The 12289-nt window shown below is 44.0% G+C and overlaps 1 protein-coding gene across 2 annotated transcripts in view; it reads right to left on the bottom strand.

Moving 5' to 3' along the window:
• chrnd (cholinergic receptor, nicotinic, delta (muscle)) overlaps positions 1 to 12289 on the bottom strand; it is a 37293-nt gene that overhangs the window by 10227 nt on the left and 14777 nt on the right. For both annotated transcript variants that reach the window (XM_035412899.1, XM_035412900.1), the window contains 2 exons: positions 2310 to 2510; positions 1919 to 2030 (listed from right to left, as the gene is read on the bottom strand). In XM_035412899.1, coding sequence (XP_035268790.1) covers positions 1919 to 2030; positions 2310 to 2510 — 313 coding nt within the window. The remainder of the gene's footprint in view (positions 1 to 1918; positions 2031 to 2309; positions 2511 to 12289) is intronic.

Here is a 12289-nt window from a genome sequence, read left to right as displayed (position 1 = left end):
TCAGCAGCGACTGAAAATTGGTGGGGCGCAAAACTTTCCTTTAAACTAATCATTGATCTCAACCTGTTTTCAATAGTAATTTTTCCTTTATTATCAAGCGTGCCAACGATCGGACTAATCAAATGGCAAGTAGCCTAACACACAGCGTCTCCATACCGTGTTAGGGGAATTAAATCATAAATTCAGTTCGTTAAAAATCCGTTTTAATCACCAAGTAGGCTTAGTCTACACTTAAGGCCTAGGCTACTCGCTAAAACTGCCTATTTGGGGAGAGCTGGCTATATATGATAGTATTTGAGTAGCCTATTTTGTGGTTTAATTGCATTGATACTCAAGAAAAATCAGAGGAAGATTCCGCCACTGCTTAGCGATTAAAACTGATTTTTCTAAATCGCATTTATCATTTAATCTCCCTAACACAATGCGAAGAAGCTGTGTCCTTTTCCAATTGATTAGTCAGATGTTTGCATGCTTGTTAATCACCGAAAATTAATTAAAACAGTTTGAGATCAATGATTAGTTTAAAGCAAAGTTTTGAGCCTCACCAGTTTAAGAAAGATGGATAAAGGAGGAAGAAATGAGGACAAGAGGTGGATGACCGATTATTTTTGTGGGTAAAAAAAATTCTCAGCATTAATGACACTCAATAAACTTGAAATATATTATGTAAAAGCTTGCATCAATAGTATACATTCTTTTTAAAACATTTTTTTCCTTAATTCGAATTATGTGCACAATACATTAAAGATACAACTATTTTGAGCTGAGACATTCAATGGTTTGTACCTTTTTTTCCCCTCCTCCCACCGGATCTCAGGGTCCACCCACCCACCTCCCAAATCCCAATTTAACCCCTGTATGTATGTATATATATATATATATATATATATATATATATAATTTCTTTCCATTTACCTTAGTCACACCAACTAACTAGTTTTTATTATATTGGATAAGTACACTCAGCAGAATTAATGAATGAAATGTTGCCTGCATTTGTAGCAGACATTAGCTATAGTAACTAGCTGCCAGATTAAACCTTCCGCATGTTAGTGACTTTGTTAAATGAGAAAGGAATATGGGAACATATTTATGTGAGGCAGTACATCCTAAAAGCCATCATACGTTTCACTCACATACAAGTATGCTGTTGCTGAATGAGAATGTACATATAAGCTATGTATATATAGTAGTAGGGGAGATTCAGGGAATAATTAACAGTTTTCGTATTTGGCTCAATTCTGAAGATATAACAGGAGCCAGATGAATAATTTTTAATACAAACAACCTACATCGCTTGAATGTGATTAGATAACATAATGAAATTTCTCGGATGTACCATTACACTAAATTACATTTATTTTCCTGTGCATGTTCAAAACTACTGTTTACAGTTTGTGTGTTTTTAGAGCAATTTGCAATCCACATATGATTATGACCTACTTACTGCTGCCATATTATTGTAGCTGAGTTTGTGCTGAAAACAGAGATATGAAACACTTTGGAATCACTGCATATAACGTTGATGAAATTTACACAAATGTCAGAGCATGGCACAATCACCAGTGTGCCTCATTTTACCCTTAGACCCCAGAGGGTTAAAGACGTGGTTAATGTGGCATGTGATTTGTCCATCATTTGTACTGTCATGTATTGTATTGTTAGTACAGTGGAGTGTATTATCTGTGTAAAAACTGTTTTGTGATGGAAAATGGATGACTGTAGAATAGATGATAAACTATTATCAAGTAGATTATGTAGATCCTAATTGAAAGTGTTATGATTTCAAACTCAGAAAATAATTTTCATAAACTGAATGACAACATAATTGTATATTGCTATATTAGCCTGATAAGTGGACATTATTGATTATTGGTCAGGACAGACTAATGCATGCATATGATTGGAGATCCCATACTTGACAATGAGAGGAATGGCCATGGAGGTTTCAGGCAGACGCTGTGAAATCAGCAGCAGGAAGACAGACTGAGCCAGAAGTACAGAGATGGAGAGGGTCATCTTTTCCCCACCTGCAGAGAACACACACACTCATGCTGACACACTGTCAAAGAAAGAACACAATCACACACAAACACATAATGATTTACATATTTGTGCAAGTGTGCATATATGTTTGTGTTTGCATGATATGACTGGATGTGTCCCACTCTGCAAACTATGCTGCTATCATGCTATTCTGCACTGCAGCAGTCACCAAACAGGTGTACATAAGAGTAAATGTGTAGACACCCAATATAGGAGCTGACTGCCCACTTAGCCCTTCTTTGGGGGTGCCCGTCTGGACTCACTGTCGGCTGGGAGGTAATACACAAGGGAGGCCATAAAGGAGATGAGCACACAGGGTATAATGATGTTGACGACATAGAAGAGGGGCTTGCGCTTGATGATGAGGTAGAAGGTGATGTCCTGATGCTTGTTGCTGTCCATTGGGATGTGCTTGTATATGTTTTTCCGGGCTGGCTTGTGAATGATCTCCCACTCCCCATTTTCTGTGACACAGCAAAGAAAGGCTTAAAATTAAAAGAAAATCAAGGGTGAGGGAGAAATTTTAACCTCCATCCTGAGCTGGACACCAAGGTAATTAAAGGGGTGACCTACTGTAGTCTCACATGTCAAGCTCAGTTTTGAGCCTGATATAACATATCATTACGTAACATAATATAATAATGAGAAAAGGCCATTCAGCCCAACAATGCATGCCATTTTTCTAACTAAATTAGCTGTCTGATTACCTACAGATTAGATAGTATCTAACACTGTATCAAGCCTAGTCTTAAAAATCCCCAGAGTTTCTGCCTCTACTACATGACCTGGCAGGCTATTCCACACATTGACTACTCTCTGCTTGAAAAACATATTCCTAATGTCCGTATGAAATCTACCTTTTGTTCATTTCCATTCATGTCCCCTTGTTCTAACAGAACTCAGTGTAGAATAACCTGTAGAATCTCTTGTAGTTCACTTTTTGATTCCCTTTATGAATTTAAAAGCCTCAATCAAATAACCCCTGAGTTTCCTTTTACTGAGGTTGAAGAGGTTAAGCATCTTAAGTCTTTCCTCATAGCTTTTATCTTTCATACCAGGAATCAATTTTGTTGCCCTTCTTTGAACTTTTGCCAGAGCCTCTATATATTTCTTGTAGTATGGTCCCCAGAACTGCACACAATACTATAAGTGTGGTCTAACAAATGTATTGTATAAGGTAAGTATAATTTCCTTGGATTTATACTCAATACTTCTGGCTATATATCCCAGCATCGTTTTGGACTTTTTTTTTAAACTTCTACAGCACAGTGCCTAGAACCAGGCTTTGATCAGCCATTACTCAAAAGTCTTTCAAACTGAGCACATTCCAATTTTGTTCCTCCCATAAAGTAATCCTGCCTAATGTTTTTATTTTCCACATGCAGAACTTTACATTTGGCTAGATTAAATGTAATTTTCCAGGTTTTTGCCTACCTCTGGATTTTATTTGAAACTTCTTAGATTACTTTAGTAGCTTCTCTTATCATTATCACAATACAGTTGGTACAATGGTAGAATAGCGACCGGGAGTGAGAGATTGGGAACCATCCAAGTCAACAGACGTGCTAATTCAATCACAACAGGACGGCCAATACACTACGGCCTAATTGATAGGTGTTACAAAACTGACTACATCCTTCTTAGTATGTGTATGATCCTGATCAAAGCTTTGTAAACAAATTAGAAGCAGCCTCTGGAAAGGTTTGTGGTTCAGTCGGACTCTGCTGAATACAAAGTGTCATTCGTGCACTTTGTCACTGTCAGTATTGGAAATAAACTTTGTACATTTTCATCACTTTCGAGAGACGTCCTTTTTTTCCCTTACACTTCTAAACTATTAGCTCGGCCTCCCAGTTTTGTATCATCTGCAAATTTGACTAATGTACTTTCTATGTCCCAATCAAGGTCATTGATATAAATTAGGAAGAGCAGTGGTTCCAGCACTGATTTGTGGGACTCCACTTTTAACAGCTTCCTGCCCACATAATGTCCCTCCTACTACTACTCTTTGTGTTCTACCCTGTAGCCAGTTCTGAATCCACGCTGAAATATGTCCTCTAATTTCTACTGTCTTCATTTTACTAACAAGTCTCTCATGTGGTACCTTATCAAATACCTTTTGGAAATCTAAGTAGATAATATATGCTTTGTTATAATCAAAACACTTCCCTTATGAAAACCGTGCTGACTATCCCTTAGGACAGCGGCGTTTCTAGGATTCAAAGACATCAGGGGCTTAGACCCAAGGGGAGTTTTAGTTTGGCGAATGCCCAATTATTATATTATTACACATACGAACATTACTGCAGATTACAAAAAATAGTGACAGTGCTATACTAATCTGGCTAGTATAGGGATATAATGTTGAATGAATGTAATAAGTAGGCCCAAACGGAATCTGCACCCGCAGAGCTCCGACGAGAACTCCGCAGAAATTCCGCGGAATTAGAATGCAAACCGTTAATTTAATGTTTTTCTGGTGCTACAGGCCAACGAGACGGCAGCATACGAGCGACAGTGACACACAAACACACACACACACACACGGGAGGGAGTGAGACAGGTTATCGTTACAGAGCCATCCTTTGAAAGGTAACGCACTGCTGTCACCGCAGATTTTAAACGAATAGAGATTCACTGCACCTACCATTACCTGTGGTTTTCCGCCGAACTCTCAATGGAACCACACTTTTGACAACATGTTGCTTTCTCAGCCTTCCTGGTCAAAGCTTCCCGACTGTAGAATTAGATTCCAGTGGTGGCAGGACTCGCGTGATCCAAACATTTCCAATAACTTGCAGAGAGTTGTAAAGTTCAAAAATCAAAATTTATTGAAAAAAGACAGATGAAATAATTTCCAAAATTTAAAACATCTTTATACCAAACGAAATACTCAGTTTCAATATTTTCTGTTGCCGTCTAGCCTTTCAAAATCATTTTCAAAAACACATTCACTGCGGTCAAAAAACGAACCTTGGTTCTATGAATAAAGGTCAACACGCCACTGTATGGGTCATCCTCGCCGAGAGGGTGAGCTACTAGGAGACTGAATAGCAAATTAACCACCACTACGGGGAGGACATGACGTCACGCAATAAGTATTGCTTCATGTCCGCCGCTCATTCTCTGTTGCCGACTGAAGGTCATGGAATTCCCCGAGTGACGATGCCGAGTGGCGTGTTGACCTTTATTCACAGAACCAAGGTTACCTACGTAACCATTCGTTCTATTTCATTTTGGTCAACACGCCTTTTGGTCAACACTCCTTCTTCGGAAGGAGCAAATGTAAAAATAACCACTGGGTGATAAAAACACCCTGAATCTCAAATTATATTCAAGGTTGCTCCGCTGCCCCAAGGACAGAGGAGGCAACTGATGTAGACAACGTTACATCCAGGCGATAAAACCTGGCACACGTGAGGGATGAAGCCCAGCCAGCTGCCGCACATATGTCAGATAGCAGGGAACCACGAAATAAAGCCCAAAAGGCAGCCACACCCCGAGTGGAGTGAGCCACCACACCTGTGGAAGGGGGCATACCAGCGCTGCTGTATGACGTGGAAATTGCATCTACAATCTAGTGGGCCAAACGCTGTTTAGATAAGGCTTGGCCCTGCGCAACCCCTCCATACCAAATAAATAGATTATCAGTTTTTCTCACAGCCCTTATGCGGGAAACATAAGACCGCAGGGCCCAGACAGGGCACAGTGAGTGAAGTCTGGCCTCCTCAGGGGAGTCATGAGGGGGAGGATGAAAAGCCTCCAAAACCAAAGGCCGAGAAACGTACGACCGCGAGAGGACCTTGGGCCGAAAAGCAGGATTAGGAAGCAGATAAGCCGCAGAGCCACCGTCACCTAGCCGTAAACAGGAGGGGTGCACGGACAGTGCATGCAGCTCGCTCACATGCCTCGCAGAGGCAATGGCGAGCAGGAAAGCAGTTTTTAGGGAGAGGAGCTTCAGACTGAGACCGGCTAAGGGCTCAAAGGGCGGCTCAGTGAGGGCATTCAAACCACTTATAAGTCCCAAGAGGGGAGCGAGGTTGACCTAGGTGGGCGAAGCCGTCTGGCTCCTCGGAGTAACTGGCTGGCGAGGGGGTGCGAACCCACCGTCAGGCCATCGATACGCTCATAGCAGTCAGAGATGGCAGCCAGGTAACCTCTCAGCGTAGACTCCGCCAACCCCTCTTCAAAGAGGGACTGAAGGAACGCTAAGACGACTGGAATGTTACAAAAGACCTGGTCAGACCCTTTTTCCCGGCACCAGCTGCTGAACCTGCCCCACTTCCTGGCATAAAATGCCCTTGTAGAGGGTGCTTTTGATGCCTGAATTGTCCCTAGCACCGCTGGATCTAGGTCCCATAACGACCTCCGTCCAGGGGCCAAACATGCAGGCTGTAAATCCCCGGGTTCGGATGCCATAGCAGGCCCTGGGCCTGCGACAGCATATCCACCCTGGTCGGGAGACGCCATGGGGCACCCACCAGCAGCTCCCTCAAGTCCGCCATCCAGGACCGATGGGGCCAGTCGGGGGGAATCAGCAGAACTATTGCCCTTGACTCCCTGATCCTCGCCAGAACCACAGGCTGGAGAGGAAAAGGTGGAAAGGCATGAAGCCTGGTTCGCCAAAGCGTCCACACCCAGCGTCCCCACTGGCCCCACCATGGAGTACCATAGGGGGCAATGAGCATTCTCCAAGAACGCAAAAAGGTCCACCTGAGCCACCCCGAAGCGAGACCAAATGGCCTGCAGAATGTCCGGGTGCAGGTGCCATTCCCCTGGCCTGGGGCCCCCCTGGACAGCAGATCGGCTGCCACATTGGCCGTGCCTGGCAGGTGGACTGCCCTCACGGACACGCCTTGAGCGTGTGTCCAGAGCAGGAGTTGGCGTGCCTTGGCATGCAGGGTCGGAGACCGTACACCGCCCTGTCGGTTGATATAGGAGACAACGATGGAGCTGTCTGTTTGAATCAGGATCTGCCTGCCCCGGGCTACTGGGAGGAAATGGGCCAGTGCCCGAAGCAGTGCCCTCCCCGCCCATGGGGGGCTCCACAACCCTTTCAGGGACTGACCCTCCCAGATGGCTCCCCAGCTGGTCTCGGAGGCATCCGTGGTGATAGTCACTCTTGAACACACTGGCCCCAAGGGAGCACCCTCCTGGAGGCCAGGGGTCGAGAGCCACCAGACCACCACCTTCAGGCACTCCTGAGTAACAGGAGTCTCCGCCCATCCTCGTGTGGGCTCCCTCCATGTGCCGCCAACCACCGCTGTAACGGGCGCACGTGCAGCAGCCCAAGTGGCACGATCTGGGCCGCTGCAGCCATCAGGCCGAGCAGCCTCCGACAATGCTTCACTGTCACCTGCCGCTCCACAGTAAACTGTGACAGGCTCTCCCGCAAAACACGTTGCCTCTCTGGAGTCAGAGAGACCCGCATGGACACAGAGTCCTAGAAAGACCCTCTGTCTGGAGGGGGATGAGGTGGCTCTTTTTTCTTTTTAGGGTCAGGCCCAGGCCAACTAAATGGGCCAGCAGGGACTCTGTGTCCCTTCCGGCCTGCTCTTCTGTTGGGGCACAGATCAACCAATCGTCTAGGTAATTCACAAAATGGATTGTCCAAGACAATATAGGCCTTTGAACACTCAAAAGTCTCAAAAGTAGAGAGGACAATTGAAAAATTTATTTCCGGAAATTAGCATAAGTATTGTGATTAAAATACCAGTTTAGCCTTAAATTAACGTATTGTGAACAGCAATCATACATATATGGAATATTAATGTGATATATTGGCTATGTTTGTGGCCTTTTAGCTCGCACTTTCCCAAAATTCCATCAATGATAAGATCGGGACTCCGATGGCACCGAAAACCGATAGATTTCACTGAACATTCGACTATTTACATTTATGGGGTTCTGAACCAGTGACATCATAATAACTCTTACTGGTTGATTTTACGCGGTCATTTATGGCAGTTGGTTATTTCAGAATTCTAACTGATAGCCAGGTCAGTATTTTCACTGGACGCTTGATACATCCCGCTTTATAACTTCAAAGTCCCAAATCATTTGTGAATGGTTTAAATGGATTTTGAAAGTAGACACTTCATGCTACAAGCATGCTAACGGATTTGAGTGTGCTGTGAAGTTTAGGTAGCAAACAACAAGGCTGAATCCTTCTGACGTAACTTACATAGCGACTGTATGCTCAGATCCCCTGGTTTCACTCACTACGGTCAAGCGGAATCGATAAGGTTTCAGAAAATATATAACTTTTAAAGATTTAATTCAATGTTCTACTGGGACATTTGCTGTTTATTGAGGGTGTGACAGTAAAATTCTACTAGGGAGGGCAAAACGAAGCTTTAGAATGTCGCCAGCAGTGTATGCGCGTGAGCTTGACAATACATTTCTCACAGAAAAGGTTGTTTGTCGCCTTTTTTAGTTCATTACAGTGGTGATAGAAGTGACTAGAATTAAGTGGTACTGTGCTGTTAGCCTTTATTGATCGCCGTACAAGGTTAATGTGAAGTAGCAAGCACAATCTGACAATACTAACCCATAAAAATGTACTTTGAATGGTACTTGGTCAATCGAACGGTAAATGTGAAAAACATTCGATTATAGTCAGTGGCACTGAAATTTTCTGTCACACCCTCAATAAACGGCACACTCAAATCCGTTAGCATGCTAATTTTGCTTTTGGAATAGCGTTTTATAGGTCAGCGCAACCGAAAATTTTCTTATCATCGTATTCGCTTACGCATTCACTCTGTGGTAGCAGTAAAAGACGCTGCACCTAACGAAACGTAGTCCACAATTTTTTTGTAATTTCTTGGAAAATACTATTATTATTGAGGACTTTACTGCCAGGTTTTATCGCCTGGACGTGACGTTGTCTACATCAGTTGCCTCCTCTGTCCTCGGGGCAGCGGAGCAACCTTGACTATAATTTAAGATTCAGGGTGTTTTTATCACCCAGTGGTTATTTTTACATTTGCTCCTTCCGAAGAAGGGCATCTAAATAACGTGTTCATTACCCCACTACATCCCCCTCCTGAATGATTTGCTATACTGTTGACCCATACAGTGGCGTGTTGACCGAAATTAAATAGAACTGTATGCTCTCCCGCTTGCCCAAAGGGAGCCGCACCTGAATTAAAGGGGCGGTCAGCCACCAAACAGCACCTCTCGCTCTACCTATCCACAATGCTATGTCATTCAAATAAAAAATAACAAAATAAATGATACTTAAATATCTCGACCCACATAATATCTGCATGCAAACAATATAACTAAATTAAATTACATTTACATTGTTACATAACCACAATAGCAAAAATCTATTTCGGCTCTTGTCGAGATGGCCCAGCGAACAGAAGATGGAATATCCACTTTTCCTCATGCAATGACGAAGCTGCAATGACACTGTGTATGTGTGTGTGTGTGTGTGTGTGTGTGTTTGTAAGCCCCGCCTACTTTTTTTAGCGGTCCAATCAAATGCGAAGGATTTGATTTAAATTCCATTTGTAACGATGCCCCGCCCAAATATTCAGTTTCACTGTGAAATACAGAGTACAGATGCTCTAAGTTCCATAAGATCAAAGTTAGTGGTGCGATGTGAAAATATGTCAAAAATTTGATTTACTGCTGAAGAACTGAGGAGGCGCCATTTGTCAACACGAATAACTGCGAGGGATCGGGCAAATGAATTCTCCAATGACTTTTATGCGGACGGAGGAGTGTTGTTCTGTAAAGTCTGTCAGCACTCGGTGGACTACCTGAAGAGGCAGACAGTGCTGGGGCCCCTCAGGCATAAAAACAGGAAAGCAAGTTCTATAGGTAAGCATATTCCCCCTGTTAATTAGCTTGCTAACATGCAAAATTCTTCTCAAAATTATGTTTATGAGCTGCTAACAGCTGGTTAATCTTAATTGTTTTACTGAGTATAAAATTTAGAACAATATATGGCAAGTCAAGTCATACATCAGTAGTAAGCTCCCCAGAAACGGAGCACACAATGTAATCAGAACCACAGCCTAATAAAAGACTAAACAAATAAATAAATAAAATAAAATAGAGCTAGCTAATCTTCTTGTCAAGATGATACTTTTGCTTCTCTAGCTAGCTAGCTAGTTTCTCTTTCGGCCCAGTAACTGCCCGGTAACAGCCTAGAATTGGCCAATCACAGTCAGCTTTGTCAATTTCATGCCCTCCCCCTTCTCTAGCTAGCTAGCTAGTTTCTCTTTCGGACCAGTAACTGCCCGGTAACGGCCTAGAATTGGCCAATCACAGTCAGCTTTGTCAATTTCATGCCCTCCCCCTTCTCTAGCTAATTAGCTAGTTTCTCTTTCGGCCCAGTAACTGCCCGGTAACAGCCTAGAATTGGCCAATCACAGTCAGATTTGTCAATTTCATGCCCTCCCCCTGTTACCACAGCAGCCAATGACTCAGCAGTTACGGGGCAGAAATTATTATTTTTTTTAAACGGCAAAGTTACTTAAGGCGGTGCTGATTTTTGTTTAGGCGGCCCGCCTTAACTATTAACCACTGAGGGAAACACTGTATAGTATGTAAAATGTATTTTCAATGTATAGTGAATATCTGTCTTTCTCGTTTACTTTCAGTACAATCTAGGAATCAAACGTTGGATTCCTGCCTCTCCAAAACCCCATCTACAGCTGAGAGGAAGGAGTTTGTTCTGGACTTCACTAAGGCTCTCATTGAGGCAGATATTCCCCTGGAGAAATCTCCCAAGCTGGCTACTTTTTTGCAGAAATACTGCAAGCAAGGAGGATCTATTCCAGCTCCATCCCACCTCTGATCTGACTACCTGCCGGAGCTGTTCCCTCAGTATGTGGAGGACATCCAGCGTGCAGTGAAGGAAAAAGCCGTCTACGTTATACTGGATGAGACAACAGATGCCTGTGGTCGCTGTGCCCTTGCCATACTTCTGCAGCCTGTGGGCAGACCTCCTCTAGCTGCGGATCTTGTTTTCCTTGAGAGAGTTAACTTCACCACTGTGTCTCAGGCAGTCATCGCTTGCCTTAACACTTACAACATCAACTTCAGCGACGTCTGGGCTTTTGGCCTCTTTCCCAATGCCAAACACATCACATGCCTGGCACATCTGCTCAACTTGGTGCTAGAGGTCATCCCTGACACCTTTGAGGACCTTAATTTGGTGTGTAGCCTTGTGAAGAGGGTGTTTTCTAAGGCCCCTCAGCGTCGCCTGGAGCTGCGGGCCTACATGCAGGCTCGAGGCTTGGCTCCTGTCATGCCAGTGTTTGCTGTCCCGACCAGATGGGACTCCTGGATTGATGCTGTGCGATACCTGAAGGAGAACTTTGACATTTTATATGACTTTATACCCACCTTACCACTGTCTTCCAAGGTTGTTCGGGACCTAAGAGCACTCCTAGAGGAAAAAATAAACGTGTTAAAAGCCCAGGCCATCTTCATTGTTGAGCGCACCACTGAGATCTTAGCCACCCTCACAAAACTGTAAGACACATCCAGACCGTCCTCTGCCACCATCCATGGAGAGTTGGACAACCTCTATATGTTGTTTGAGTATGGAAGCACTGCAGGTGCTGAAGACTGGCGTCCTGAGACTACAGAGCAGCTGAGGGTACTGGATGAGGAGGAGAGGGTTGCCTGCTCTCAGCTTTTCCAGCAGGTCATGGCTGAATGTTCTGAAAAGCTGCAGGCTGTGATGGAAAGGCATCCCTGCATGGAGCTCTTCAAATCTCTTCCAGTGTTTGATCCAGCAAAGGTGACTGGGCTTAGAAAGAACATTGACGACTATGTCCAGACCATACCTGCCCTTACCCAAGTGTCAGCTGAGGAATGGCACCGGTACATTCAGATGGACAAGAGTGACACTGTGGAGGTCAGTCCTGTGCAGTGGTGGGCCTTCAGGGAGGACAGGATGCCCACTCTTTCCCCGATAGCAGCTTTGTACCTCCACCTCCTTACTACCTCCGTGGATGTAGAGAGACTTTTCTCCCACTACACGATGCTGCTGACACAGTACAGATGGAGCCTGACTGAAAACAACATTAATATGATGCCGATTGCCAAGTTCAACTGTAGACACATTACATTACATTTTACATTATAGGCATTTAGCAGACGCTCTTATCCAGAGCGACGTACAACAAGTGCATAGGTTTCATGACGTAGAGGCGCAAAAGAAACACTAGAGTGAAGTAAGGATCGTAGTGCCAGAAGTGACCACATCGATCAGGAC

This window comes from Anguilla anguilla, chromosome 4 (genome assembly GCF_013347855.1).
Source record: "Anguilla anguilla isolate fAngAng1 chromosome 4, fAngAng1.pri, whole genome shotgun sequence".
Classification (NCBI taxonomy): domain Eukaryota; kingdom Metazoa; phylum Chordata; class Actinopteri; order Anguilliformes; family Anguillidae; genus Anguilla; species Anguilla anguilla.
This window is presented reverse-complemented; position numbering and strand designations above follow the sequence as displayed.